Here is a 26,191-nt window from a genome sequence, read left to right on the forward strand (position 1 = left end):
TGGAGCAAAGTCATGCGTTTATTAGTCACGGTTTATTCTAAAAGAATAGATAACCCGAAACGAACTTTCAAGAGAACAAATCAGCTCTGAACATGACAATCAGTAAAGAGAATATAAACGAGAACCCGCAAAGCTACATGATATCATAAAAACCAACTAATATGGCAAAAACAATACTGGTATGGAACAAACAGATTGGTAAAGTGCGACTGCTGGCGAAGATCAGGCAGACCTTTTCTGCTTCATATACCACCATTCAGACTATGTAACCTTGGAGAGATAAGATTAGACATTTTACACTCTCCATGTGATGTTCATTGACCCATCTTTCTCCACACAAAACTAAGTAACAACATCCCCCATAAAAAACAATTTAATGAAGATTCTTCATAGAGAAATGGAGTAAAACATAGCGATGCTTCATATACCATAGTGCGGTGGCAAGGGAAATTGACCTCATATATACCATTCAACTTCAAATCTGCTCTACTCCTTCTTCCTCCTCCTCCTCCTCATACTCCCCTTCTTCATCAGCAGTGGCATCCTGGTACTGCTGATACTCTGACACGAGATCATTCATATTGCTCTCGGCTTCCGTGAATTCCATTTCATCCATTCCTTCACCAGTATACCAGTGCAAAAAAGCCTTCCTCCTGAACATGGCAGTAAACTGTTCGCTGACTCTCCTAAACATTTCTTGGATAGAGGTTGAATTGCCAATGAAGGTGGATGCCATGGAAAGTCCCCTGGGTGGAATGTCACACACGCTTGATTTCACATTGTTTGGAATCCACTCCACAAAGTAGGAAGAGTTCTTATTCTGAACATTAATCATTTGTTCATCCACTTCCTTGGTGCTCATCTTGCCCCTAAACATGGCAGAGGCAGTGAGGTAGCGCCCATGCCTCGGGTCAGCAGCGCACATCATATTCTTGGCATCCCACATTTGTTGGGTCAGTTCTGGTACAGTTAGGGCACGATACTGCTGGGACCCACGGGAGGTCAAAGGAGCAAACCCAACCATAAAAAAGTGGAGACGAGGAAAGGGAATCAGATTTACAGCAAGTTTTCGGAGGTCAGAGTTGAGTTGACCAGGGAACCTGAGGCAGCAAGTAACCCCACTCATGGTTGCAGAGATCAAGTGGTTCAGGTCACCAACTGCAACCGAGAAGTACAACAACTAAGTTATATATTTAAAACAATAATTGACTGGATAAACATTACTTAGGATATTGATATCAAAATTAGCATTCGTCTCCAACGTGCAGATATCTTTATAATGTAACATCTAATCAACCGAAAGAAAAACAGTTTTGCGCTTGGATGATTAAACTGCCAAAATTAAATATTGAAGTAACCAAGACAATGATCAAAGAAGAAACAGAGGGTCTCTAAAAGGTGAAAAAAAAACCTGTGTTCAGAAAAGCAAAATATTCAACTAGTGGTGTCCCTAAACAACATTAGAGTAACCAAAACACAAAGCAACGCAACATAAATGATATAAGAACTACACATTGCTTCCAAACTCAGATGTTTCTTTCTCTACTTAATCAAGTCCAATAAGAACCTTCACAACCTAGTAAGTCAAATAATTTTCCATCTCGATAAAGCAAACCATTCACATAATACATCATAGCAAGAGCGTTCATTGTTTACTTACAGCTAGGAGTAGTCAATTTAAGAGTCCGGAAGCAGATATCATATAAAGCTTCATTATCCAGCACCATACATTCATCTGCATTCTCAACAAGCTGATGAACAGAAAGTGTAGCATTGTATGGCTCAACCACCGTATCTGAAACCTTTGGTGATGGGAACACAGAGAATGTAAGCATCATCCTGTCAGGGTACTCCTCTCGAACTTTTGAGATAAGCAAGGTACCCATTCCAGAACCAGTTCCTCCTCCCAAGGAATGGCACACTTGAAAACCTGCCAAAAAGATATCATCAGCAACCTAACAGAATCTACACTATCAGTAAAAATTTGGAGCTCTTAAATAACCTCTAAGAGAGGTTATTCAAGAACACCACATTGCAGTCCCTATGATCAGAACCATACATCATATTCAGATGAGGCAATTACCTTGTGTACTACCTGAACTTCTTTTATGAATTGATCAGCTTAGCAGCTAAAGTAATTCAATTTTCCATAACAAAGAAGCATAAATTAAATCCTATATTCCCTAATTTATTGCACTACTCAATTACTTAAAACATTGTGTAATTCCCTTTTACAGTGCATTTTGGGCATTTTGAAGCTTTTTGCAGCAAAGGAATTAGAGCATCCTTCTGCGAGCACCTTTTCCAGGAAGTCAAATCGCTCAACTTGCAACCGTTAAGAGCAAGAATAGCACAAGTATTGTAGCATCAACGTACTAAATCTGGTATAGATACATTGACACAAATAATAAGAAGATAAGATGAAGCTGTACCTTGAAGACAGTCACAGTTCTCAGCTTCCTTTCTCACAACATCAAGAACAGCATCAATAAGCTCCGCACCCTCAGTGTAGTGCCCCTTGGCCCAATTGTTTCCAGCACCAGATTGTCCAAAAACAAAGTTATCAGGACGGAAGATCTGGCCATATGGACCAGTGCGAACACTGTCCATAGTGCCAGGCTCCAAATCCATGAGCACAGCTCGGGGAACAAATCGGCCACAAGAAGCTTCATTATAGTAGACATTGACACGCTCCAGCTGCAGATCTGAGGTCCCAACGTACCTTCCAGTTGGATCAATGCCATGCTCGTCACAAACAACTTCCCAGAACTTGGAACCAATCTGGTTCCCGCACTGTCCACCCTGAACATGAAGGATCTCTCTCATTTTTCCTGAATTCAAAGGTGAAAATCAAATCCAAGGATTTACTTGACTTAACAGAAATCCCGAGATCACAATCAGAGAAATACATTTAATTCTATACACAAATTAAAACTCCTCAAGGACCCTCAATTTTCCGGGATTCAAATGCAACAAGTAATTCATACTCATCACAACCCAACGATTTATCAACTTAGTAGCCATTTATCAGTTCAGAAATCAAATCATAGAATACTACTAAATGTGACTCCAAATCCAATGAATCTTTGAGCGATCTAGGCATCTAGCAATGGCATAAGTTTGATCGTGCTGTAACATAATGATGGAACAACGTTTGCTAAAATAAAATCGAAAAATCAAGCAAAATGTAAAGTAAAGTAATCAAACTTGCAACGCAGCAAATACGATGAGAATTCAGCAATTTCAAAGAAATCTCTAGCAAGAAAATTAATTGATTATCTTACAAACGTTATGAATTAAAAAAAAAGAAATTTAACTGAAAGCGAATAGAGTTCAGCATTATCGGCAATCAGTAGATCCGTAAAAGTTTTCCATGTGCTAAGACAGTTTTCCTTTAAAAATACTATACGAATAAGGATCTTTTCAAAAGCATAATAAATAAGATAAATGACAAAGTTCCAACATAGACGATCAAAATCCGTGTATTTCAAGCAATCGCAGCATTAAAAAAAAAAAAAAAAAAAAGATACAAGTAATGCAGTGAAATCTCGGACACTTGAAGATAAAGCTAAAAAAAATGGAATGGAAGATAACCGAAAAAACATAGAATTAAAAAATAAATACTGAACATTGGAGTAAAAAGCTCTAAAAATGAACTAAATTAGTTCCCAAACTTGCAACACGGAAATCTAATGCGAATCGAAAACCAGAATATCTTCAAGCAAATAAAACAGCAATACGCACTGACAGAATAAGAAATTCGTACAGCATGAGGAGAATGAAAACAATGCGATAGAAAAATCCAGATCTGGCAAGAGAAATTTACCTGTGGTAGACGAGAAATCTGAAATCAGGAAAAATCAGAGTAAGAAATGAAAAATGAAAGAAGATAGGAGTAAGAGATTAGATATTTGGGTGGCAATGAGTGCTCCGGAGGTATATATAAGCGAGAGAGAGAGAGAGATCCAACTGCTTATTGTGCTTCCCTCCATTATTTGTAAGTACATTGGATCCCGTTGGATGATGGTTATGGACAGTGAGGATGAAGTTTATTGGGAGCGATCAAGCAGGGGTTGCGGTTTTTAAAAAATTTGATTACGGTTGAAACAGTAGGACAAATATGCCCTTAACTGAAATGACTAGAACGTCCTTTCATTTACATTTTATTTTTATCATATTATATAAAAAGTAATATATTTATCATTATTAAATAATAAAAATTACTTAATAATAATAAAAATTTTATATTTTATATAATTAATATGATATATAAAATTTTTCATGTTATATGAATTGTGTGTAGTTCTAAATTAATAAGTATGAAAAAAATACTTTATCACATATTTATCAACTTTAAATATTTAAGTTGCCGTTTAAATAATGAGATTAGATAAAATAATTTTTTATAAAATTTAAAATTAGATAAAATGTTGTTTTTTAATATTAATATTATTTTAATATTAAAAAAAATAATTATATGATGATATAAAACACTTTTATTAGCAAACGTAGCCTTAAAACTAAAAAGTCGTGTTTGCATTTCGCTGACCAACGTGGAAATTTAAGGTTTTATTCAGAGTGAGAAGGGTATATAGGTCAATCCAAGAAATATTAGAGGGCAAAAATCGGGTCCCATATTTTATTGCAGGTAGTCCGAAAGACATATGTCAGCGTATTCAATTATTTTTCAATTTTTTCTAAAAAAAAATATGGAAAATGCTGGGATCCCGCCGTTCCTTTTTTTTTTATTTTTTTATTTAATGATTAAGAATTTTTTTTAATATTATTATTAATTTTTTTATATTTTTTTAAAATATTTAAAAATATTAAAAAATAATTTAAAAATACAAAATTTTTTTTTCTAACTCTTAACCGGAGCCACCGTTGGTGGCTGTAGCACCGTCCAAAAAACATATCTATATTTTTTAATTTTCTTTTCCGGTCACTAAAGGGGGGACAAATAACAAATCGTACAGCGCGTGAAGGAACTGATAATTTTGTTCTTTTTTTAAGGAAAGGAACTGATAACTTGATAACCCAATCGGACCTAGAATTCGTAAACGTGGCAAAGTATTACTGATCAGGGAACTACACAAGTAATGTTGTTTTGTAGGGGCGCGTGAGGGGTAACGTATCTGGGACCGAGAAAAGGGACAAAACAGGTATAAGAAGTTTACGGTAGACCACATGAGATAAGGTTCGTTGACATGTGAGCTGCCGCTCTGCCAGCCAATATCTAGGAAGGAAGACTGGAAGAGCTCTTGCTTTTAAAATATAAATATATATATATATATAATCCCTGGTTAGGATTGAACCAGAGTGAGTGGTTAATGTTGCTGATCAGATCTACAACGGGAACTTATGCTTGCTTGTCTTTGGGTTTAAGCATCTTCATTTGCTTCAACCACTCCGCCAAAATAAAAATAAAAAACTAATCTTTATTAATGAGATTGGACCATGATATTCATTTACAAGGTTTTGACCAATGGACCGCAAAAAAAATTTATTGATCACAAAATTGATGTGTGCATCAACTTGTATAATGAACAGTTTCTGAGTAAATTTTTGAAAGCATATCCCTAAACTAGATCCTTTCAATAAAAAAGACCATTCCTTTAATATTATTTAATTATTGTAATATTAACCCGCTACTCTTTTGTATTAGTTTTTTTTAATGAATGCATATATTGCTTGGAAAAAAAAAAGACATTTTTTTACAAAAAATTTAAATTCAATTTGTCTATTTTGAAACTTGTAATTAGTATTATTTATGTATTTAAGAAAAATTTATAAAACCTCAATTAACTAGTTGATATGTCGAAAATTATAAAATTTATAATTCAAAATTTGAATTTAATAAAAAAATTAATAGAATGAATTTTGTAAATAAGATTACAAATAAAAAATATAAATACACGTGGCATTACTAGCGTTAGTAATTATCAAAGTTATTTTGACACGTGCATGCTCGAGTTGGGTAATGAAATGAAACTGGGCTGATGGGGGGTGGGGGGAAGGAGACTAGGTTGTGTTAGTGGCCCGCTTTGGAAGTACTTGGGCTGGGTTAAATGCAAGCCATAGCTGGATCTCAATAAATATTGTCGAATGACGTTCTTTATTTCCTAGGCCCAAGTCACATGGAAAACTTATGGGCCTTGAAATGGGAACATTGGTAAGGTAATAATTACAATAGCAAAAGGAGAGAAACATGGTAATGTAACATTTACCATGTCAATTGCAGTAAAACTACAGCGTTCCGAAACTTCAGAGGCATTCCAACCGCCCTCGGATATAAATTACAGAAGATTGCGTTCTTCTTAACCCAAATCAGAAGCAATTTAATAATAATAATAATAATAATAATAATAATTAATAATAATGAAGATTAGCTTGAAGGCAACTACTTATCCAAATCATTTTAGTCAATCATATGGGCTGAATTCGTTCCTCAATCAACGGAGAATTGGGTCTCGCTACTGATAAAATGTCATTGAAAACCAATTTCATGAACATTTTTTTTTTTACTCAATACCATGCATGCATGCTTTTGATACTGTTAATTTCACCATTGCAAATCATTGTCACTAGCTCGCGGCTAGCACCTTGCTCTTTACTCAATACTTGATTAACAAATATCTAGTCCCACCTTGCTCACGGGATTGATGGATGAGTAATTGTTATATAAATGTGTAAGTATTGTATAGTCATTTTGAAAAAAATTGATGAATTATTAAAAAATTAAATTTTTTTTATATGGAAGATTTCATATTTATTTATTTTTTTCAAAATAATCATGTCGCGCAACAAAAAAATGCAACTATGGTTTCACTTCATCTATTATCAAATAACATTTGTTTGTCACAACTTTCCATGCAGATAATTTGAAAATAGAAAAATAATTTATAATATGTATTATTATGTTAATTTTTCGAATAATATTAAATATTAAATGACTTGTCTCGTGTGTTTATTTTTGAAAAAATGCTTTTATGTCTCAATTGTGTGTCTCGATAATTTTGTTTATTTAGTGATTAATGAAGTATTTTCTTAGTTATATTGTGAATTTTTTTTAAAAAAAATTAAGAATATCAAAAAATAAATGAAAAAAATCACAAAAAATAAATAAAATTTTTATTATTTCTCAGAATGGAGCTGGTGCTACACTGCTCTTAATTTTGTATTAGCTTTAAATTCTGGAGAAAATCTTAATCCATCAAAAAAGTACTATGAGAAAGTATTTAAATGACTTTGGTTTTTTTTTCAAAGTCATTAAAAGCTTAACACATAGGGTTCTCGATCGAGCATTTAATTGCTTCGATTAAAATTGGTCCACTTCGATGCATTGTGGGTTAAGATTCGGTGAGGCTGTAAACGTCAAGTATTTAAAGAGTCTGTAACCATATAGATACGTGAATGTGACATGACACGTTCCTTGAAAAAGGTTACGGCAGCTTTTGCTTAATGAAATTGCCCCCATCAGAGAGAGAGAGAGTAATAGAGTACAACCAGGAATTTCACTGTTTTTCAGACCGAGAGGCACCACGGGAACAAGTGGGGCCTGCGTTACAACATTACAATTTACATGCATTACGATGGGGACCTCAAACAATGCAAGCTTTGGGGTTAGTCCCATGGGCCCTACCATGTGCCTCTGCCTCTGTTTGAACCTTACAAACATCCTAATGCCTAGCTTTATCATAAGATAGATAAAGCATTCCCCGTTAAGGCAGAAAAAAAATAAAAGGGTTACAACCCAACTGACTTCTAACCCCCATCATTGTTTTTAGGACGTTATAAAAAGGGGAAAAAAACAACAAAGAAGATTAGGACTTGCAGATTGCCGTGGACTTGAGCTGGCAAATGGATTTTGCGTCGTTTCTTAAAACCGATGTCCTTAATGCATTCCCAATTTGTCAAATCCATACCCATAATTGTAGACCAAGAAAATGCGAGCAATATGGGACCCTTTCAAGTAACGTGTTCAGCTCCAATATACCAAATCCACTCCAAGATATATATATATATATATAGTATTATATGACTTGAAATTCAAAGGATACTTCAAACAATGACATGTTCATACATTGGCAACAGTTAACAAGGTGGCTGCACTTGCACACAGGTTGATTTAACGTTAGAAACCCCCCCACCCGTGCAGCTAGCGTGCCGCCGTGAGAAGAATTGGCGGGTTTTGGCCTTAGGTGGCATCTCAATCTTATTTTCAGGCCATGGGACTCCTGGGCCAGATGTAGGTGGGAGGCGTTAATTATGGCTACAAAGCACTACTAGTGTTAAACAATCATTATGAACAGTAATAGTCACCTAACAAATGTTCCCCCATGCCACCACAACTACTTATATATATATATATATATATATATATAATGTATGTTAAGGACATTATTTATTAAACTATCTTAGCTCTAAAGCATCTCATTTCATTTTTCGCTTCTTTACTTTAATGGGAACCATCATTTCGTTAAGATGCCTTATTTCCCAACTCCCACGCGCTTCCTAATCTCCAGTAGTTTATGTTTTGGACATGAGTGGAATTAATAAGTTCTATATGTTTGTATGTGTATTAAAACTACTAGGATCACATGTTTGGTAGAAGACTATCATCCAAGCTGGTTTCATGTCTTGTTCGATAATCAATCAAAGCTCATATATTGAGTGGTTAATGTTGTTTAGCGGCTATTTGGTTACGAGGTGGTTGTGAAGTGCTCCAACCAAATGATGATATAGATGATGATTATTACTATTATTCTACTTAATTTGTTTATCGAAATTACTGAAACACCACTTCTGCTATCTAAATTATGCTTCAAAATCAGGTATTTGTAGATCTGGGTCAGTAGTGATCTGTTGATCTGCATGCCTGTTGAAATCTGCAATGGATTTTAGGGGGAAAAAAACAAAAATATGAAGGAAAAAAATGGAAGAGCTACCAGAGTACTTAAGGTCCTCTGTTAAGTTAGTGATTATGAAATATACCGATTTTTTATTATAAATGATATTTATAGTCATGAGTATGCAAGTACCGCATAATCATTTAAAAAAAATGAATAAACACGAAATATATAAAAAAATTAATTTTTTAATAATAAATTGTTCTTTTTTTCAAATCGACTACAGTATTATATTTACATACTTTACGACTGTATGTAATTTTACTATTCTTTTATTGCATGCATGCATGGACAATTACTTTCAAGCCTAGTTACGATATTTAATTAAAAAAATAGAAAGAAAATCAACCTCCTTACGATATTTCCCCTTCTAGAATTAAGTAGTACATTAATAGCATGAAAGGAAAAGCGAAAGATCGTAGAAATCTCTCTTTCTTTGATTTTTTTCGTAGCCTTGTTTTATTTTTATCAGCTTTGCATAAATCATAATCTGGATAGTACTACATGAATTTAAGCCTATCCGGAGACCGTGCTTAGGCAATTTCTCTTGTTTGTTCTATCATGTCAGTCCTTTAGCTCGGCTTCTACTTTTTGGTATTATTAATATGTTTTAGGAGATCATGAGCTACGTTCAATAACAAGTAAGGGTGTCAAATCGTTTTAATGGGTCGTGTTTGTGTCGTGTCAAATCGTGTTAACGGGTCATATAGGTTAACCCTAACCCGACCCGTTAAGCTTATCGTGTCAAAATCTCAAACCTTAACACGACCCATTAACATAACGGGTCGTGTCGTGTCGTGTCAACCCGTTTTGACCCATTAATAAATATTACGAAATAAGTTTTTTTTATAAGTAAACAAATAAATTAAAAAAATATTACGAAATATGTTAATACGACACAATACAACTCATTTTAAATTATTTATATAAATGAGTTGAATAGGCTTGAAATTAACTTTTTTACCTGATTAAATTTAGCATAATTTTATATAAATGTTAAAATTATAATATCTATAAAAATTATAAAACTAATTATAAGTCCAAAACTACAATCCAAATAATAAAAATATCGAAATTGAAATTCTAATAATTTTATTTTTAGATATAAGGGTATAATTATAACTTTAACTTTCTTAACGTGTCATAACGGGTTAACCCGTTATCAACCCGTTAAGCAATCGTGTCTTAACAGGTCAACCCGTTTTGACTCGAACCCATTAAGGCTAAACCCTAACCCGCTATTATCGTGTCGTGTTCGTGTTGGGTTAACGGGTCGTGTGACATATTGCCACCCCTAATAACAAGTTTAATAAAATTAAACTTACAAACAAATTAATATTGATAGATTTTATAATATAATGTATTACATCAAACATTTATTGTATTTATTATGGCCCCATTGCCTATCCCTTTATACGAGTTTGAAATAGTATGAGAGTAATGTCATAGTTGGGTGGCCAAACTTCGTTTCTAAAACGGTGGGCGATGAATGAATATGTGAAAATAACACTTCTCTAACCTTCTTGCATATATGTCACCCGCCTAGCTAGCTATTTATTAAGAGTGACAATATGTTACATGACCCGTTAACCTAACATGAATACGATACGATAATAGCGGGTTAATGTTTAGTCTTAACAGGTTCGAGTCAAAACGATTTGACCCGTTAAGATACGATTTACTTAACTGATTGTGATAATGAGTCAACCTGTTATGACATGTTAAGAAAGTTAAAATTACAATTATACTCTTAGACCTTAAAGTAAAATTATTAGAATTTCAATTTCAATTTCGATATTTTTATTATTTAGATCGTAATTTTGGACTTATAGTTAGTTTGATAATTTTTATAAATATTATGATTTTAACATTTATATAAAATTATGTTAAATTTAATTAGGTCAAATAGATTAATTTCAGATTTATTCAACTCATTTACATAAACAAATTGAAACGGGTTGTATTTTATCGTGTTAACCTATTTCATAATATTCATTAATATGTTAAAATGGGTTAACACAATACGACCCGTTATATTAATGAGTCGTGTTAGAGTTTGAAATTTTGATACGATAAGTTTAACGGATCGGGTTAGGGTTAAGCTATATAGTATAATATACATACTTTGACACGACACGAACACGATCCGTTAATACAATTTGACACCCCTACTATTTATATCAACAAAAATAAATATTCATGTTTCATAGCATGTAAAAGGAGAAAATATAGTCAAAAGTACAAAAGGATAATATTTTAAATATGAGTAATTTTATATATAATCGTGAAGTGCGTAAATATCACGTAATCGCTTTAAAAAGAAGTATAATTTATTATTAATTTTTTTATATGTATCTCATATTTTATATATTTTTTTAAAATAATTATATGACAGTTATAGTTATAAATATCTTTTTTGAATATAAAAATATGAAAGTTTTGTTCTTGGTTAGTTTGAACTACCTTTTTTAGCTTCTTAGTTGAAATTAATGTAAGAAATATTCATTAATCTCAATATCCAAAAGCAATTTAAAGGCGTGGAATGGTCGGGAAATGATGAGTTTCAGCTGTTAAAAATATAAAACTCCAGCACGCAGCACCCTGCCCGAAATATCCCGAAACCATAAACTGTTGACAATTATGTCAAATTGCCATCCTCCAAACACGCAGGATAAAATTCCCATAATTCTCGTCTCTTTTGACAGTCAATTCTCAGACACTCCAAGAAATCGAGAAACCAGACTCCTTCTGACAGTGACCGGGGCTATTCCTCCCACTTGCCCCAAATTTCAATGTTTTCATTGTTTTGTTTGGTAACTAAGAAAAATCCAATCCTTGTTTCTCTGTACCGTACATATTCAACCAAACCCCCTAACGTTTTTACATTCTTATATAATGTTTTTCTACTAATAAGTCTACACACTATACATTAATTTTTTTTTTAAATTTTAAATTTTTTTATATTTATTTATTTTTGAATTAATTAAATTCTTTTATTTATTATTTATATACTAAATATTTAATATAAAAAATATTTAGTATGTGATATATAAGCTCACGTTTAAAATTTTTCTCCTATATAATATAAGAGAAATGGGACGCGTTTTTCTGTACGGTACATGTTCAACCAAACCCCCTAACGGTTTTACATGCCCAACGGTCAAAACTAGGCATACACTGCCACCACCCGATTTGGTGTGCACCGAAAATATTATTTACGACAACGTAATGTTCCAGAACAGTCCAGGACAGACATTTTCACGGGAATCTTTCATAGGATACCGCTTCTATGCAGTCCCATTTTCGTAAATACGCATATTCCTAAGGTTTGTGATATACGGAATCGCTTTTAAGCTGTAATGAAATGGCTAGGCCCACGCGCACCTCTCCACGCTCCACTCATGGATCGAAAAACGGAAAAAGTGTTCATTCCGCGAAACCATGAGTTGGGACCGGCTTCAGGGGTAGGGCCAGCGCGTGGGAACGGCAGGCTTTTTCTTTTTACTGTTTCGTCAGATATTTTATTTTTATTCTTTTACAGAGTGAAGAAGATATAGAGCTGTTCGATGAGGTTGAAGGTAATTAAGAGGAAAGAGGAGACGAGGAGGAACATTTCATTCAAGTTGTTGCGAGCTTGGGAGAGGAGACAGAGAGGTCAGAGCGACCAGCGAAGAAGGCCTTCGTTTGCTTTTCTTTTTCTTTTTTTATCTTTTCGAAAAGCAAAAAAGCATATAACCAGTCCCCCCCACTCCGTTAGATTCTTCTTCTTATTCTTCTCCTTTTCCATTCTTCCTTACTCCTTCTCTCATACACAGACTCGACTCCTTGAAGGAATCTCTGTTTCCAATGGACCGGCATTAGCCTGTTTATCTGTTCCGGTGACGCATTGTTTCTTGATCTTGTGAGTGTTTTTACGTTTTCTCTAGCCGCATTATTTTTAGTTTTTTATTTTTGTTCATACGGGTTTTCTGAATTTGTTTAGTACAAGAAAGCTTGAACCTTTTGGGGTCAGTTTGTGATTTTTCATGTACTTTTAGTTTCGGCTGTTTTAATTTCTGGCTTCTTGTCGCTGTAAATATATGTAGAAATGCCTTGGCAGAGATTCCTGACTGCATTTTTATTTTGTTTCGTTGGATTTTTTTTTATGTATGGATTAATAATTTTGTGTAGAGAAATTTTTATTTCGGGTTGTTTCCTTGAAATGTAGTTGGAAAGTTGGAGTTTGATTTCTTCATTTATAAATAGGGTTTTTTTCTTTTCTTTTTTGGAATTTCATACTGAAAACTCTACTGCTTCGTTTGTACGTTTAACCTTGGTTTGGTTTTTTTTTTTTTTTGGGTCTACAAGTAAATGGATTCTGATAAATAGTTTATTGGAGAGTCTTTGGAATTTTTGTCTATTGTCAATCTCAAAGGTCAGAGTTTTTTATTTTTATTTTTATTTTTATTCTGTTTTTTGTTTCCTTATCAAATGCGTGATTTTTATAATTGGAATTTTTATCTATTGTCAATCTCAAATGTCAGAATTTTTTTCCCCTCGTTTTTTGTATTTTTTCCTATCAAAATGCGTGATTTTTATATGAATGTGTTAAGACTGATGCCTGATGAACATTCTCATTTTAGAATCGGTTAATATTGTTGTTTGAAATTATGGAGTTTAGTTGGCCATATTGCAGACAACATTTTAATGGGATTCCTCTTTTTTTTTTTGGGGGGGGGGGGTGGGGGGCGGGTAACCGCACTATTGAATACCAATCAGGTCACTGCTTCACGATGTTCCTTTTTTTTTTTTTTTTTTTTTTCCCTCTTCAACCATGCATCGCCAGATTGAGTGATGTTTCTCGTTCGCTGAGATATGCGGTCTTCTTCTCCGTTATATGGCTCAGTGTTCAGTTTCGGATAGCCTTCTTTCATATAACCATCTGATGTTGTTTCTTGTTGTGGACACTGGACAGCGTGGTTGAATTTCTGTTATCATAGGATCATAGAAGTGCTACTTCTCTATAGATCATGAGATTGAGAGCAATTCCAGGTTATATCTCTATGAGATGGAAAGGCAACTATACCTTTTAACGGTATGAAAGCCTTGGTCACTCAAAAATCAACCTACCATGGGTGGTGGGATTTTGTTTGCCCCTATGCCTGAAAAAATAAAAACAAAATGCACTTTGCACAAATTTTCAGGTTAAATTTGGGTGCAGAATGCAACGGTGTCATAGAAAGTTTTACATACGTGTGTATTGGTACTTCAGATCATGGATTTATGTCCTGATAAGAAGAAGATTTGATGCCTGGTTATCTAATTAAAGGCCAGATTTGAGCATGTTATATTTGCTCCTGGTGAACAGATATTCTGATCTGAAGCAATGACAAAGATAAGCCCTGAATTTGAAGTGACGATGGAGGAAGAAGACGTTCTCGAGGTTTCAGCTGATGTGAGCTTTTCTTCTAATCGGTTTCCAAAGTATAAGTTAGGAGCTGACAATCAAATTTTGGAAGAGCCAAAGGAGGACAACCAGGGCCCATCCTTGAAGGAGGTTGTTGAACAGGAATCTGCCAATCTTTCAGAGCAGCACAAGCGTCTCTCAGTTCGAGATCTTGCTAGTAAATTTGACAAGAACTTGACTGCTGCTGCTAAGTTGTCTGATGAGGTTCACATAATTTTCCACTTCTCATTTTATTTTATTTTTAATTTCTTCCTCACAGGTGTGGACATATTAGTAATTTCAGCCTGAAACTGTGAATTTGCCCATCTGAGCTATATGTTGAGCCTTACCGTAGTTGAAACAAAGCGCCTCTTTTTTTCTCAAGTTGCAAAGTCAACTCTAGATTATGTCTTTGTCCGTTTGGCTTTTCTTAAGTTGCAAAGTCAACTCTAGATTATGTCTCTGTCCGTTTGGCTTTCTTTCCCCCTTGTGTGCAGTATGGGTTCTGGTAATGCTGGATGAGTAATTAATAGTAATTATTTTCTTGGAACTGTTTTCTGTTTTCTGTTTTGTTTTGTTTGTCTTTCCTTTCTAACTCTCCCAACTCAAGCCAGTTTATTTCTTTATTCCATTTGGCTCTCCTTTCCCTTGATGTGGGAAGGGTATGAAGTTCTGATATCACCGAATGAATTGCTCTGATTTTTCTTGATTCAGGCAAAGCTTAGAGAAGTGGCTTCTTTGGAGGGACATGTTCTTTTGAAGAAACTTAGAGATGCATTGGAATTTCTGAGAGGCCGTTTGGCAGGAAGAAACAAGGAGGATGTGGAGAAAGCTATCTCTATGGTTAGTTTTGCATACTTTTCTTTATTTAGTTTTATTTCAGTTTGGTTTTGGATTTTGCTGATAGATTTTGAACTTATAGCTTCTGTCTTGACTATCATTATTTTTTACTCCTTTTCTTTGAAATCCTGAAGTGGTTAGCACAGTGTCTCTTCGACATGGGGTCATTGCACTTTAGGAAGCATCACCCAAATATAAATTCACCTGTTAATCACTTTCCCTAGTGATTATTTTTTATCAAGTAAAAAGTTTCTTTAAAAAGCACAAAAGGCGAAACCCAAGTACACAAAATATGAGAAAATCGTGTAAATCCAGCCCATTGAAGGTAACAGAAGCTGTCCAATTTTATTTTATTTTATTTTAATTTTTATTTATTTCTCTCTCCAATACACTAAATGAGACAAATAGGAACACACTTCTGTAATTTGTGGTCTGCCACCTATCATTTTAACTCCTTGGTTGCAAATAGTTTATGGGGGTCACGTCCCCATTGGTGAAAAAGCTGATGATTTACCCAATCCATGTGATTGGGACGTATTACACAGGTCTGGTGTTTAACTGGGTATAATACACGTTATGTTTGCACTGTCTTTGAGCTTCCTCGACATTAGAAAAAGGTCTACGATCTTCTAGCCACAGTCCAAGCCAAACCAGCCCAACCAAAAAGAAAATACTTCACAAAAAAGTTGCCATCTTTAAAAAATCTCTACTATGGACTATTGTAATTGTCTAATTGTTGTGGAATGAGGGCACTGCATGTGTTTGGGGATTAGTTGGGTTCTCAAATAGCTAGATACCTCATTAGCAGGAAAAAAAAAATGTTTGGGAATTGAGATGACATCTCATCTCAAAACTTCTCATAATTTTCTTCCCAAACATCATTTAAACACAAAACACTTTTAAATTTCAAATCTTCAACTTTTTCATCTAATCATTACAACTTTCCCAATCTTTCAAACAAAATACAAAAAACAATACAACTTTCTCAAATTTTGAAACAAAAATGATATTCAAACATTCTTTTAACTTTATAATATTTTTATTTAACATTTTCTCTCTTTTTCCAAAACCTAATAAAACATCTTAACTCAAACCATTTAACTACTATTCACAAACCATTTCAATACTATTCACAAATTATTTCACTATTATTCACAAAATTCTCATTTCATCTCATTACCCAAGCATGCACTTACGTTTTCATTTTCTTTCCATTTTCCGTCCCTTTTTCTAGGAACATACTCCTTAGTGCATTTGGAATGCAAAGACATGATTCCTTTATTATTGTCTATGCCATAGTTGAAATATAATAATTTCTTCGACTGCGATCTCATCCTGCAGGTGGAAGCTTTAGCAGTTAAGTTGACTCAGAAAGAAGGAGAATTGATTCAAGAGAAGTTTGAAGTGAAAAAGCTAGCAAACTTCCTCAAGCAGGTCATTTAGTGGCATTCTAAATTTGCATATACAATCATACATCTCTTAGCCCCTTGTTTTTCATATGCTATATCTCTCTTATGATTCTATTCATCAGTTTTAACGTATCTATGAATCACATTTGAGTCCCTGGCTTGTGTTTTATGCATATGCTTTACACTCAGACATGCTGGTTTGTTGAATGTGGACAATGGGTCCTACTTGAGTGCTTTGGGTTGATTGTCAATCCATGATCCAATGGTCCAAGCAAACCAAGTTTGCTCTTGGTCCAGACCAGACCTTGATACTATACAATGTTTTCAACTTAGCTCGTTGGCTACTTATTTTACTTATGATGACTAAGGGGATGCTTGGGAAGTGAGTAGGGGTGAGTTCGGTCCGGTCCGGGGAGGTTTTGTGGACCGGACCGGACCTATTTGGTCCAGGGTTTTCCCACCCTGGACCGGACCGAACTCCATCAGGACCGGTCCGGTCCGGTCCGGTTGGTCCATTCGGTCCAAGGTTGACTTTTTTTATTTTTTATTTAATGACATTTTTTTTAATATTTATGTAATTATATTGTAATATATTTAATATATATACATATAGTATTATATATATATTAGTAATATGCTAATACTATTAGTCTATTAGTAATAATACTATAACTAATAAATATATGTAATAATAACTATACTATAACTAATAACTATATGTAATAATAGTAATAGTGATAACTATATATTTATATAATATGCTAATATTTAATGACATTTTTTTTAATATTTATGTAATTATATTGTAATATATTTAATATATATACATATAGTATACTATTATATATATATTAGTAATATGCTAATACTATTATATAAATAATAATTTTTTTTTTTTTTTTATTTCTATTCGGTCCAGTCCGGTCCGGTCCGGGGTCAAAAACTCCCGGACCGGAACCGGACCGAATCTTTTCGGTCCCTTAAAAATGGGACCAGACCGGACCGGACCAAACAGTGAGATTCGGTCCGGTCCGGTACGGTCCAAACAGTGCCGGTCCGGTCGGTTTTGCGGGTCCGGACCGGCCGATGCTCACCCCTAGAAGTGAGATGGGATGAGACATTTGTGGATGGTAGTAACATGGTTTGTGAACAGTAGTGAGATAGTTTGAATTAAGTATTTATCGGGTTTTGGGAAAGGAGAGAGAAAAAGTTGAATAAAAAATATTATAAAGTTAAAATATTGTTAGAATATAATTTTTTAATTTTACTTTTGTTTTTGGAATTTGAAAAAGTGGAATTGTTTTTTGTTTGAAATTTTGGAAACGTTGTAATGATTAGTTTGAAAGTGTTTATGTTTGAATGATGTTTGTGAATGAAATGGGATGGGATGAGATGGAAATTGTTTCCAAACATCCCCCAAGTATTCTTCTTTGAAGTTGAATTTGATCATAAAAAATATTTAATTGGCTCAATTAACTATTCTAGATTCTTTGTTATATGTGAAATTTGTGCCATTTTACTCTTCTGGGGTCATGTTCTCCATTGAGAAGAATAATAATCGGCATCATTGTCATGAAGGCTAAGATTGAGTAAATCTTCAACAGGATACAAATTGACAAATGGGTAAAAGTAATTGCCTATAAAAGAAATGAGCATGGAAGTTTCATTTTTCTTCATTCAAAGTGACTGAACTACGAATGGGTTCTTTTGCTTAAATGATAAATAGCTAGTTATGAAGAGTTCATATGCTATATGTTACTGGCTGAAAGCTTGGATGCAAGTAACAGACACATTTTATAGTCACAATGTTAGTTTTATTTGATTTTAATACCTATATTCATCGTGAAAGTATATCTTACACTTACACCTATTTCGTGGTTATAAAGAGGATGTTAAAAAATAGCTGATAAAAAAGTAGGATGTTCAGATGACTATTTCTTCTGTCTAATACTTGACTTGCATGCCCAATAGATTTTCATGTTAATCCTCTAATTCTATTATGAGTGTACAAAAGTTTATTGACGATTTGATTCCATATTTAATAGAAGATGGCATCATGTTTTTGCTGCTTATGGATGATTTAGAAGACATGTTTCTAATGATGTCAATTTATTTGTTGGTTTGTATGCTGGGTGATGATGGTGCTTTAGTGATGGTAATTTGGTTTGTGCGATGGAATATATTGCCTTGTCCCCTTTTTCTGATTTAAAGGGGACATATATTGCCATGTGAATGGCTGACAAACAGTTTATCTTCCTTATGTTGGGGTTTTTTTTTGATGTAGGTGCAACATGTTATTTTGTATTTGTTTTTTAGTTGAGTGCATTATTTTATGTACAGGCTTCTGAAGATGCTAAAAAGTTGGTTAGCCAAGAGAAGTCTTTTGCTTGTGCTGAAATTGAGAGTGCAAGGGCTGTAGTGTTGAGAATTGGAGAGGCGCTTGAAGAACAAGAGAACAATTCGCAAGCTTCAAAAAAGCAGGTTTCAATCGGTTGTTTTAATGCTTTATATACTTTTACCTTATGTTTTAGGAATCTAAATATTAATGGAACATGAGAAACAAAAAAAAAAAAAAAATTGTTCAGATTTCATGAGGCTAGTTTTTGTTTCTTCAATGTTCCATACCATCAGGATGTGGAGGAGCTGGTAGAGGAGGTTCAAGAGGCTAGAAGAATCAAATTGTTGCATCAGCCAAGCAAGGTACAATATTATTTTCTCCTTAGCGTTGCTTTTTCCAGTAGGTTTTCTCAGATTTCAGTATAAACCATAATCAAGATACTTGTGAGTTGCCCTATCCTTGACACATACTCTAGTATTTTACTGAGGCTAGCCGTTGGTTTCATAACAAACATGTATTACAAAACTTTGATAGTTTATTTTTTGCTAATTCCTAGTTTTTCCAGTAAAAAATTATTGGCTCAACATTTTATTTAAATACTTAGTTTTATAACTAGTCTAATAAATACTTACATATAAAAAAAAAATAACTAGTCTAATAAATAATTGAAACGATTACATCTTCAAGAGTATGTGCCATATTCTTCAACAATATATGGTGCTAGGGGTTAGATTGGTGCTGTTTAAAAAGGCTCTTCACTGTCATATTTCATTATTATTCACATATTAAGGCATGCTTTGCTCTTCATAATTGCCAACTTTTTTAGTATACACTGGGAGTTAAAATATGTAACTTGAAGTTCAATTATTTTAAATGGCTTTTACTTTGTATAGAGTTTTGACTTTCCTTTTTTGTTGGTTTTCGATCTGTCTGAGATGTTTGTACATTCAATCAGGCTTATGGATTTGTAGCCATGGTATTCCTTTGATATAAGAGAAGGCTATCAATAAATTATGGGGCTCGGTCCAAAAAACTAATAATTTTTTTTTTTGATAAGTACAAGCAAAGTAAAAGGTATAGCCCAAGTAAAAAACAAATAAATTCAAGTAGGTAGTTGATATAAAATTTATCCCTTTCCAAACTATGAAGATATATGCATTGTCTTTGCAGGTGATGGATATGGAGCACGAGCTTCGTGCGCTAAGGAATCAAATTCGGGAGAAATCTATGTTTTCGATTAAGCTTCAGAAAGAGGTTTGTTTAATATCTTGTTTTGCCTTAATAAAAGTTATGTAATAAGTTTTGCTGACCTTGGCTGAACGGCTGATATTTGGTTTTGTCACTGGCTTGGTCAGTGAGGTCTGACCTTAATTTAAACACCTCTTTCCCTTCTTAAGCCAAAACAGGGTGGATAGCATCAGTTCATTTCATATCATATAACATGTATATTCCCAAACACCTGTTTAATGACATGTTTCTTTACTGCTCTTTTAACATTTTGTCACTATTTTTTTTATGAACTTATGGTTGACACACCCAATTTCAGTGGCTACCCCTGAAGTCTGGACTTGGTTCAATAATGACTAGAATTAGCTCTTGGCAACGGTGCTCATATTCAACACGAAAAGGAGGGTTTTAATATGATATAGAAAATGAAACAAAATAGTAGTACCTAAGCTTAGTGCTAATGTCAAGTACGTCACTGATATGTAACATATAGGACTTCTAGCTTTTATCAGCTTGGAATTAATCACATATAGGTTCATATTTCTTGGGCATTGTTAAGTAGTAATATATGAGAGGTCCTATGTCCTAAAGTTTATAAAGCCTGTTTTTTTCCCCTTGATTATGGATAAATAATTTTCCTGGCTATGTATGTTTCTATGAGTATGGTTTCGGACTATGTTCTGGCTTCTCATTTCTTTTTGCTATCTTAACGTGATTATGACTATGGTTTGACAACTGATATCTTTCTTCAGTTTAGTTAATTGTTACATATTTACTAGCAATGCAAGAATGCTTGTTCTCGATAGTTTTATTGGAATATCTCATTTCCTTATCCTTTACCAGCTTGCAATGAGCAAGAGAGATGAAGAGAACAAATACCGCATATATGCCTTGGAAGGTTCTGAAAATCTAGGTTCCTATCTACGAATCCAGCCTTGCTCAGACAAGGCTCCACTGCTTTCAAAAAGCTCGATCCAGTGGTTCCGCTTGTCATCTGAAGGCAGCTGGAAGGAAATTATTTCAGGTAATTCGTTCAAGAAGTTTTCTGTTACTTGTAATTGACATCCTGTGCGCCAATGTCAATTGATCTCTGTAGAATCAGTTCATATGATTAAAAATGTAACACCTTGAACATATTGTTATTTTCTATCTTGTTTGTCTGTTTATTGTTCCTGCTTCAGTCATCTGTATGCTTTAGTCACAAAAAAATTGTATGCGATTTCTTCTGTGATTCATTTATGTTGACTTGTTTAAGGTTTATGAATAATCAGGCTGTCTATAATTGTGCATTTGGAAAAGGAAAAATAAAAAGTATATGCTCCTACTTCATTCGACGTTTTGACAAATGCTTCAAGGGTTAAACAGATCTAGGATTTTCTTATACCTTCAAACAGTTAAAACTCACCAATGTTTCATGCTGTTACTAATAACTTAACGAGTTATTATTATGTAACTCCATCTTTCTTAATACTAGTTCCACTTCAACAGGGGCCAACAAATCAATTTATGCTCCAGAGCCCTTTGATGTTGGGCGAACCTTGCAAGCTGAAATTGTTTCAAATGGCCAAAAACTCACAGTCACAACTACTGGTCCCATTGATCCAGGTTAAAACTGTTATAGCTTTTAGCTTCATGCATCGTATTGATGCTTAGAGATGTGGAGAAATAAAGAGGCTGACTAAATTGCTTCTGACAGCTGCAGGGCTTGGAAGCTATGTAGAGACACTTTTAAGAAAGACTAACACCGAATTCAATGTATGTTATTGTATTTTCTTCATTTACTTCCCAAATTTTTTTTTGGTAATTCTTATTAAGCTGTAATAGTGAGAATTATTCTTAACTACCAAAAACTAATATTATAAAAAGATAATGGTATCTTATTCCATTATGTTCTTAGTTGCTAAAAACTAAGAAACAAGAAGGGGATGAGTAGACGAGAGACAATTTTTGTTTTGTTGTCAAATTTGGCAAATTTCTGGCTGATTCTTCAGGCTGGGTTGTCCCCATTTACTATGGATGTGTATTTGCCTCTTGGCTTGATCCTCAAATAATAGTTATAAGCACATGAAAAAACTAATGGCTGGCATTTTTGTTTGAATAGTGGTCTTACGAAGAAAAAAAGAATATCTTCATTGCAACCTACACAGCAGAATTCTATAAATGTCAGATTTAGCAACAAGTATCAGTAGCATGTAAAGTCATTTAGGATAATGTGTTGTGCTTCGGGTCCAAACGGATTTTATGTAGATCTTGTCTTAAACCAGCATCTATCAATATAACTACCATATTGTTCTTATCAGGAAACCAAGTGGTTCTATTACACCCTGTGGATATAAGAACTTAAACATAATATTATAAATTCTGCACATATATCTGGAACTGTGTGCTTTGGAATTCATTATTTGTGCTGGTTCTAATTAATTCCAAGTGTTGACAAAAGTAAACTGGGGTAGTATGGACTAGGACACTAGTCTGCACATCTAATTCTTATCAAGTTTTGATATTTGTCTCTGTTAGGTAGTTATTTCTCAGATGAATGGACAAGATCACGCGTCACACTCAGTTCATGTATTTCATGTGGGAAAGATGAGGATAAAGCTCTGTAGAGGATGGATCACAAAGGCTAGAGAAAATTATTCATCGTCAATGCAGGTCTCCTTCCACTATTCTTAGCATTTATAGTGACTATCTTCTTAATGGGAAGAAGGCTCATTTTTGCATGTTGAGATTCACAAGACCCCATCATTTTACCTGTTAACTGTAGTTTGTCATTGAAGCTCCATATTTTCCTTGGCTCCATTGCTGATACAGATTTAGTTGCCTTCAAGAGCTGTGAACTCCATCATCTTTCCATTTCTTTTAAGCCTCTTTGCAGGGAAAGTCTTCCAACTGTGCGATCATTTTCTTTGTGAAATTTTTTATTGCATGTCATACTGTTAATTTGAATTTGAATTAGCCTTTGGCACAGGTTTCTGGCAGATGAAAGTTTTCTATTATTCTTTGCTTCAAAGATTTGACACCCCCCCCCCCCCCCCCCCTCCTTTCTCTTTCCCCTTCCTCCCTTTTGAACTTGTACTTTTGGCAGAAATATATGTACTTCCTCTGGCAATGTGTCAGTCATGCTATGCAGAAACTGGAGTCTAATTTTTTTGTCATGGCCTCTGATCATTGATGTCTCCCATATTCTTTCTGTACTTGAAATTATCTTTCCTTGAGACTTAAGCCTTTACATTAAAAGTTGGTACCAAAATGGTTGAAGAACTTTCACCGACAGAATTTTCTTAAACTAACTTTTTCTCTACCTCTAGCTTTGTGGAGTTAGAGGCGATGGTAATAATGCAGCCAAGGCAATGTTTTGGCAATCAAGGAAGGGCCTTTCGTTTGTTTTAACATTTGAATTGGAACGAGACAGGAATGCAGCAATTATGCTCGCCAGGAAATATGCTCTTGATTGCAATGTAAGTACCTTTTCCGCTATTCCAGACATTTGGTAGGACATATGAAAGTTTAATCCCAGGAGCCCCCACTCCCTCCCCCATCTACCCCAAAAGTTATACGCAATTGTTGCCGCATCTAGCTTATGTTATCATTTATTTTGAATATTAGGAGATCTTATTCATAAAAAAATAAAAAAATAAAAAATAAAAAGAAATAATATTTGAAGATCTTAATCACCATGATTAAGTGCTTACTGTAATTTTCCATTTTCTGGGTTCTGATTATGTGGCTTCTGTTTCTTCTGTATCTTGAATACTGGTTGAAGCCACTGGTATAGCTTTGAAAAACTATTTCTTTATGCTCAGCGCTTATTTTTGGGCATATACCAATCTATTTATAAAGGCTACATGGGTTGTTTGATGGAAATTAGTTCTGCCTGCACCCTACCATTCTTGCTTTAGTTTTCAATTTACATAGTTTTGAAATTGGAAACCTTTAATAACAGGTGATGCTTGCTGGACCAGATGATCAAGTATAGAAGTTAACCTACTGACTGAATCTTTCACAAAATGTAAGTAAAACCAGGTTTTCATAGTGTGAGTAATGTGTGTGCGTTTGTGTTGTCCAAAAAAGATTGGTGCTTGTTATAGTAATCGGGATTCCACTAATAGGGTTGAATCATTTTAGGCATGGTTTTTGTTTGCCTAATCATTTGTTGTAACAAAGTTACCACTTCTATATTAATGGGTTCATTTGTGCTGTTTGGCTGATTTGCAAATATTCACTCTAGTTTATATGTTGGTACATTTGCAACAAGGGATGGCAGTTTATGACATAAATTACATAATCAGGTGACAGAAAGGGTGGAGTTGGTTTGCTTTTATTTATGTTGAAATCTTGCTAAGCGGGAAGCAGAAAAAAAGAAAAAGAAAAAAATAAATAAATTCCAAGTTACCAAATGAAATATGCTAAAAAAAAATAAAATAAAATAAAAATGGAAACTATAGACAATTTATGAGGGGGTTGCTGCAGAAGCCTATAAAAGAACAGCACTTACCCTTGTGGCACTGCTCGTCTGCCCAATAATAGGCTTGAAAGCCATCTCATAGACATAAATACCAAAGATTTCATCTCTGCTTGAGGCCATTCTCCAGTACGGTATCAATTTGGAGACATGCTATATATATTTGATGAGAAAAATCGTTTTGAGAGAGTGCTTTGACCCACAAAGAAAATGCCCATGGAGAGTCGTGCCCATTTTCCATGGCACCAATGTGCCTTGATTTGACAAATTTATTTTCACCCAACAGAACATGGTCTAATTATTAAAAAGATTTTCATTCCCTATATGCTTTCGAATTGAATTTCTCTTCAATTCTTTGCCTAAAATGGATATTCTAATTGAAGAAACAAAATAGGCACATTATGTGTGAAATTTTCAAACGGTGAGATCTTCAGGGATAACTGTAACTATTGACTCTACTCTCCGTCTTTTCCCCCCTACAAGGAAGCACTCTTAATTGATTGTAATACCAATTGATATATTTGAACAAATTATGCAAAATTACACAAAATGATTTTGTACATAATTTTCTATTTATCAAATTTTTTTAGAGTTATTCTATTCTTAATTCGGTGTAAAAAGCATATCATCTACATCGCTTTAAATGATAAAATTTGATTTATAAGATTTAGATTAAAATTTATTTTCTAAATCAAATATATCATATAAGTAGTTTATTAGATGTGTTATCCGTACCGACTAGGAAACTAACAAATAAAAATTTTCCATTTTTAAGTAATGCTATTTATTATTTTAATTTTCATCATCCTCTCATCATGTGATATTAAATGAATAGAGATTAATTATTATATTTCTCTTGTGAATCTACCCTGTAATACCACATTATGGGATAATGAAAGGATAATGAGAAAATAAATAATAAATATATTTTTTCTTTTTTAACTTGAATTAAATATAACATGAAATGAAGACGTTTCAATCTGATAACAAAAATTTGAGGGATGAAAAAGGTATTCATAAAGGTATGAGAAATGATAGTTACAGTTTTGAGTGCGTAAGCGCTACACAATTATTTTAAAAAAGTGAATAAATACGGGACTTACATGAAAAAAAAATTAATTTTTTAATAATAGACCATACTTTTTTTTAAAGCGACTACATAACTCTTGCACACTCCACGATTGTATGTAGCATTACTCACAACTTAAATAAATTATAACACTACATTTTATGATAAAATGAGAGCGCCATTTCCTATTATATATAGTAATTTTAATAAAAATGTTTGGGACAGGCAGGAGACTAATTTTAATTGTAATAACTTAGGAAAAAACAATAAGCGCTCCACCCTTCACGCACGTGTCATTGATTGACACGTATTGCACAGAATTTCAGTCTCACCACAGGTCACGCACGACCTTTGGTCCCGGCACGCTAACTTTAATCCCAACGGCTACAAATTCTCCAGACCAATCTTCCGCTGTTGGATTTCCCCAGATCCAACGGTTAGAAAGTTAACAAAAATTCGACCGTTGGCTGCTCCACTTCAAAAGGCCACCGGTTCATTCAGTCTTCGTTGTT

At 34.0% G+C, this 26,191-nt stretch overlaps 2 protein-coding genes across 3 annotated transcripts; one reads left to right on the forward strand and one right to left on the reverse strand.

Moving 5' to 3' along the window:
• Positions 1–4,037, reverse strand: LOC122276538 (tubulin beta-5 chain). Its single transcript, XM_043086348.1, has 4 exons — positions 3,827–4,037; positions 2,433–2,831; positions 1,661–1,930; positions 1–1,158 (listed from the first exon to the last, which is right to left on the reverse strand). The coding sequence occupies exons 2-4, from the start codon at positions 2,824–2,826 to the stop codon at positions 476–478; spliced, it is 1,347 nt and encodes a 448-aa protein (XP_042942282.1). The 5' UTR covers positions 2,827–2,831; positions 3,827–4,037; the 3' UTR covers positions 1–475.
• An 8,383-nt stretch (positions 4,038–12,420) lies between these two features.
• Positions 12,421–24,364, forward strand: LOC122276509 (stomatal closure-related actin-binding protein 3-like). 2 transcript variants are annotated; one of them, XM_043086295.1, is made up of 14 exons: positions 12,421–12,563; positions 12,725–12,810; positions 14,257–14,559; positions 15,049–15,177; positions 16,516–16,608; positions 18,924–19,064; positions 19,215–19,283; positions 20,092–20,175; positions 20,992–21,172; positions 21,637–21,753; positions 21,845–21,903; positions 22,666–22,800; positions 23,457–23,606; positions 24,092–24,364. In XM_043086295.1, the coding sequence occupies exons 3-14, from the start codon at positions 14,275–14,277 to the stop codon at positions 24,122–24,124; spliced, it is 1,476 nt and encodes a 491-aa protein (XP_042942229.1). In that variant the 5' UTR covers positions 12,421–12,563; positions 12,725–12,810; positions 14,257–14,274; the 3' UTR covers positions 24,125–24,364. The 2 variants fall into 2 exon arrangements, with proteins under 2 accessions (XP_042942229.1, XP_042942228.1); XM_043086294.1 differs by having other exon boundaries at positions 12,489–12,810.
• Positions 24,365–26,191: the final 1,827 nt, after the last annotated feature.

This window comes from Carya illinoinensis, chromosome 9 (genome assembly GCF_018687715.1).
Source record: "Carya illinoinensis cultivar Pawnee chromosome 9, C.illinoinensisPawnee_v1, whole genome shotgun sequence".
In the NCBI taxonomy this organism is placed as follows: Eukaryota; Viridiplantae; Streptophyta; class Magnoliopsida; order Fagales; family Juglandaceae; genus Carya; species Carya illinoinensis.

Bases quoted from the DNA above. Each gene is read 5' to 3' on its own strand.
- LOC122276538 (XM_043086348.1), bottom strand. From the start codon at position 2,826: ATGAGAGAGATCCTTCATGTTCAGGGTGGACAGTGCGGGAACCAGATT. The intron at 1,931-2,432 runs GTACAGCTTCAT...TCTTTTTGGCAG, and splicing joins GAACTGTGACTGTCTTCAAG to GTTTTCAAGTGTGCCATTCC. The intron at 1,159-1,660 runs GTAAGTAAACAA...TCTCGGTTGCAG, and splicing joins TAAATTGACTACTCCTAGCT to TTGGTGACCTGAACCACTTG.
- LOC122276509 (XM_043086295.1), top strand. From the start codon at position 14,275: ATGACAAAGATAAGCCCTGAATTTGAAGTGACGATGGAGGAAGAAGAC. The intron at 19,065-19,214 runs GTTTCAATCGGT...CCATACCATCAG, and splicing joins CGCAAGCTTCAAAAAAGCAG to GATGTGGAGGAGCTGGTAGA. The intron at 23,607-24,091 runs GTAAGTACCTTT...CTTTAATAACAG, and splicing joins AATATGCTCTTGATTGCAAT to GTGATGCTTGCTGGACCAGA.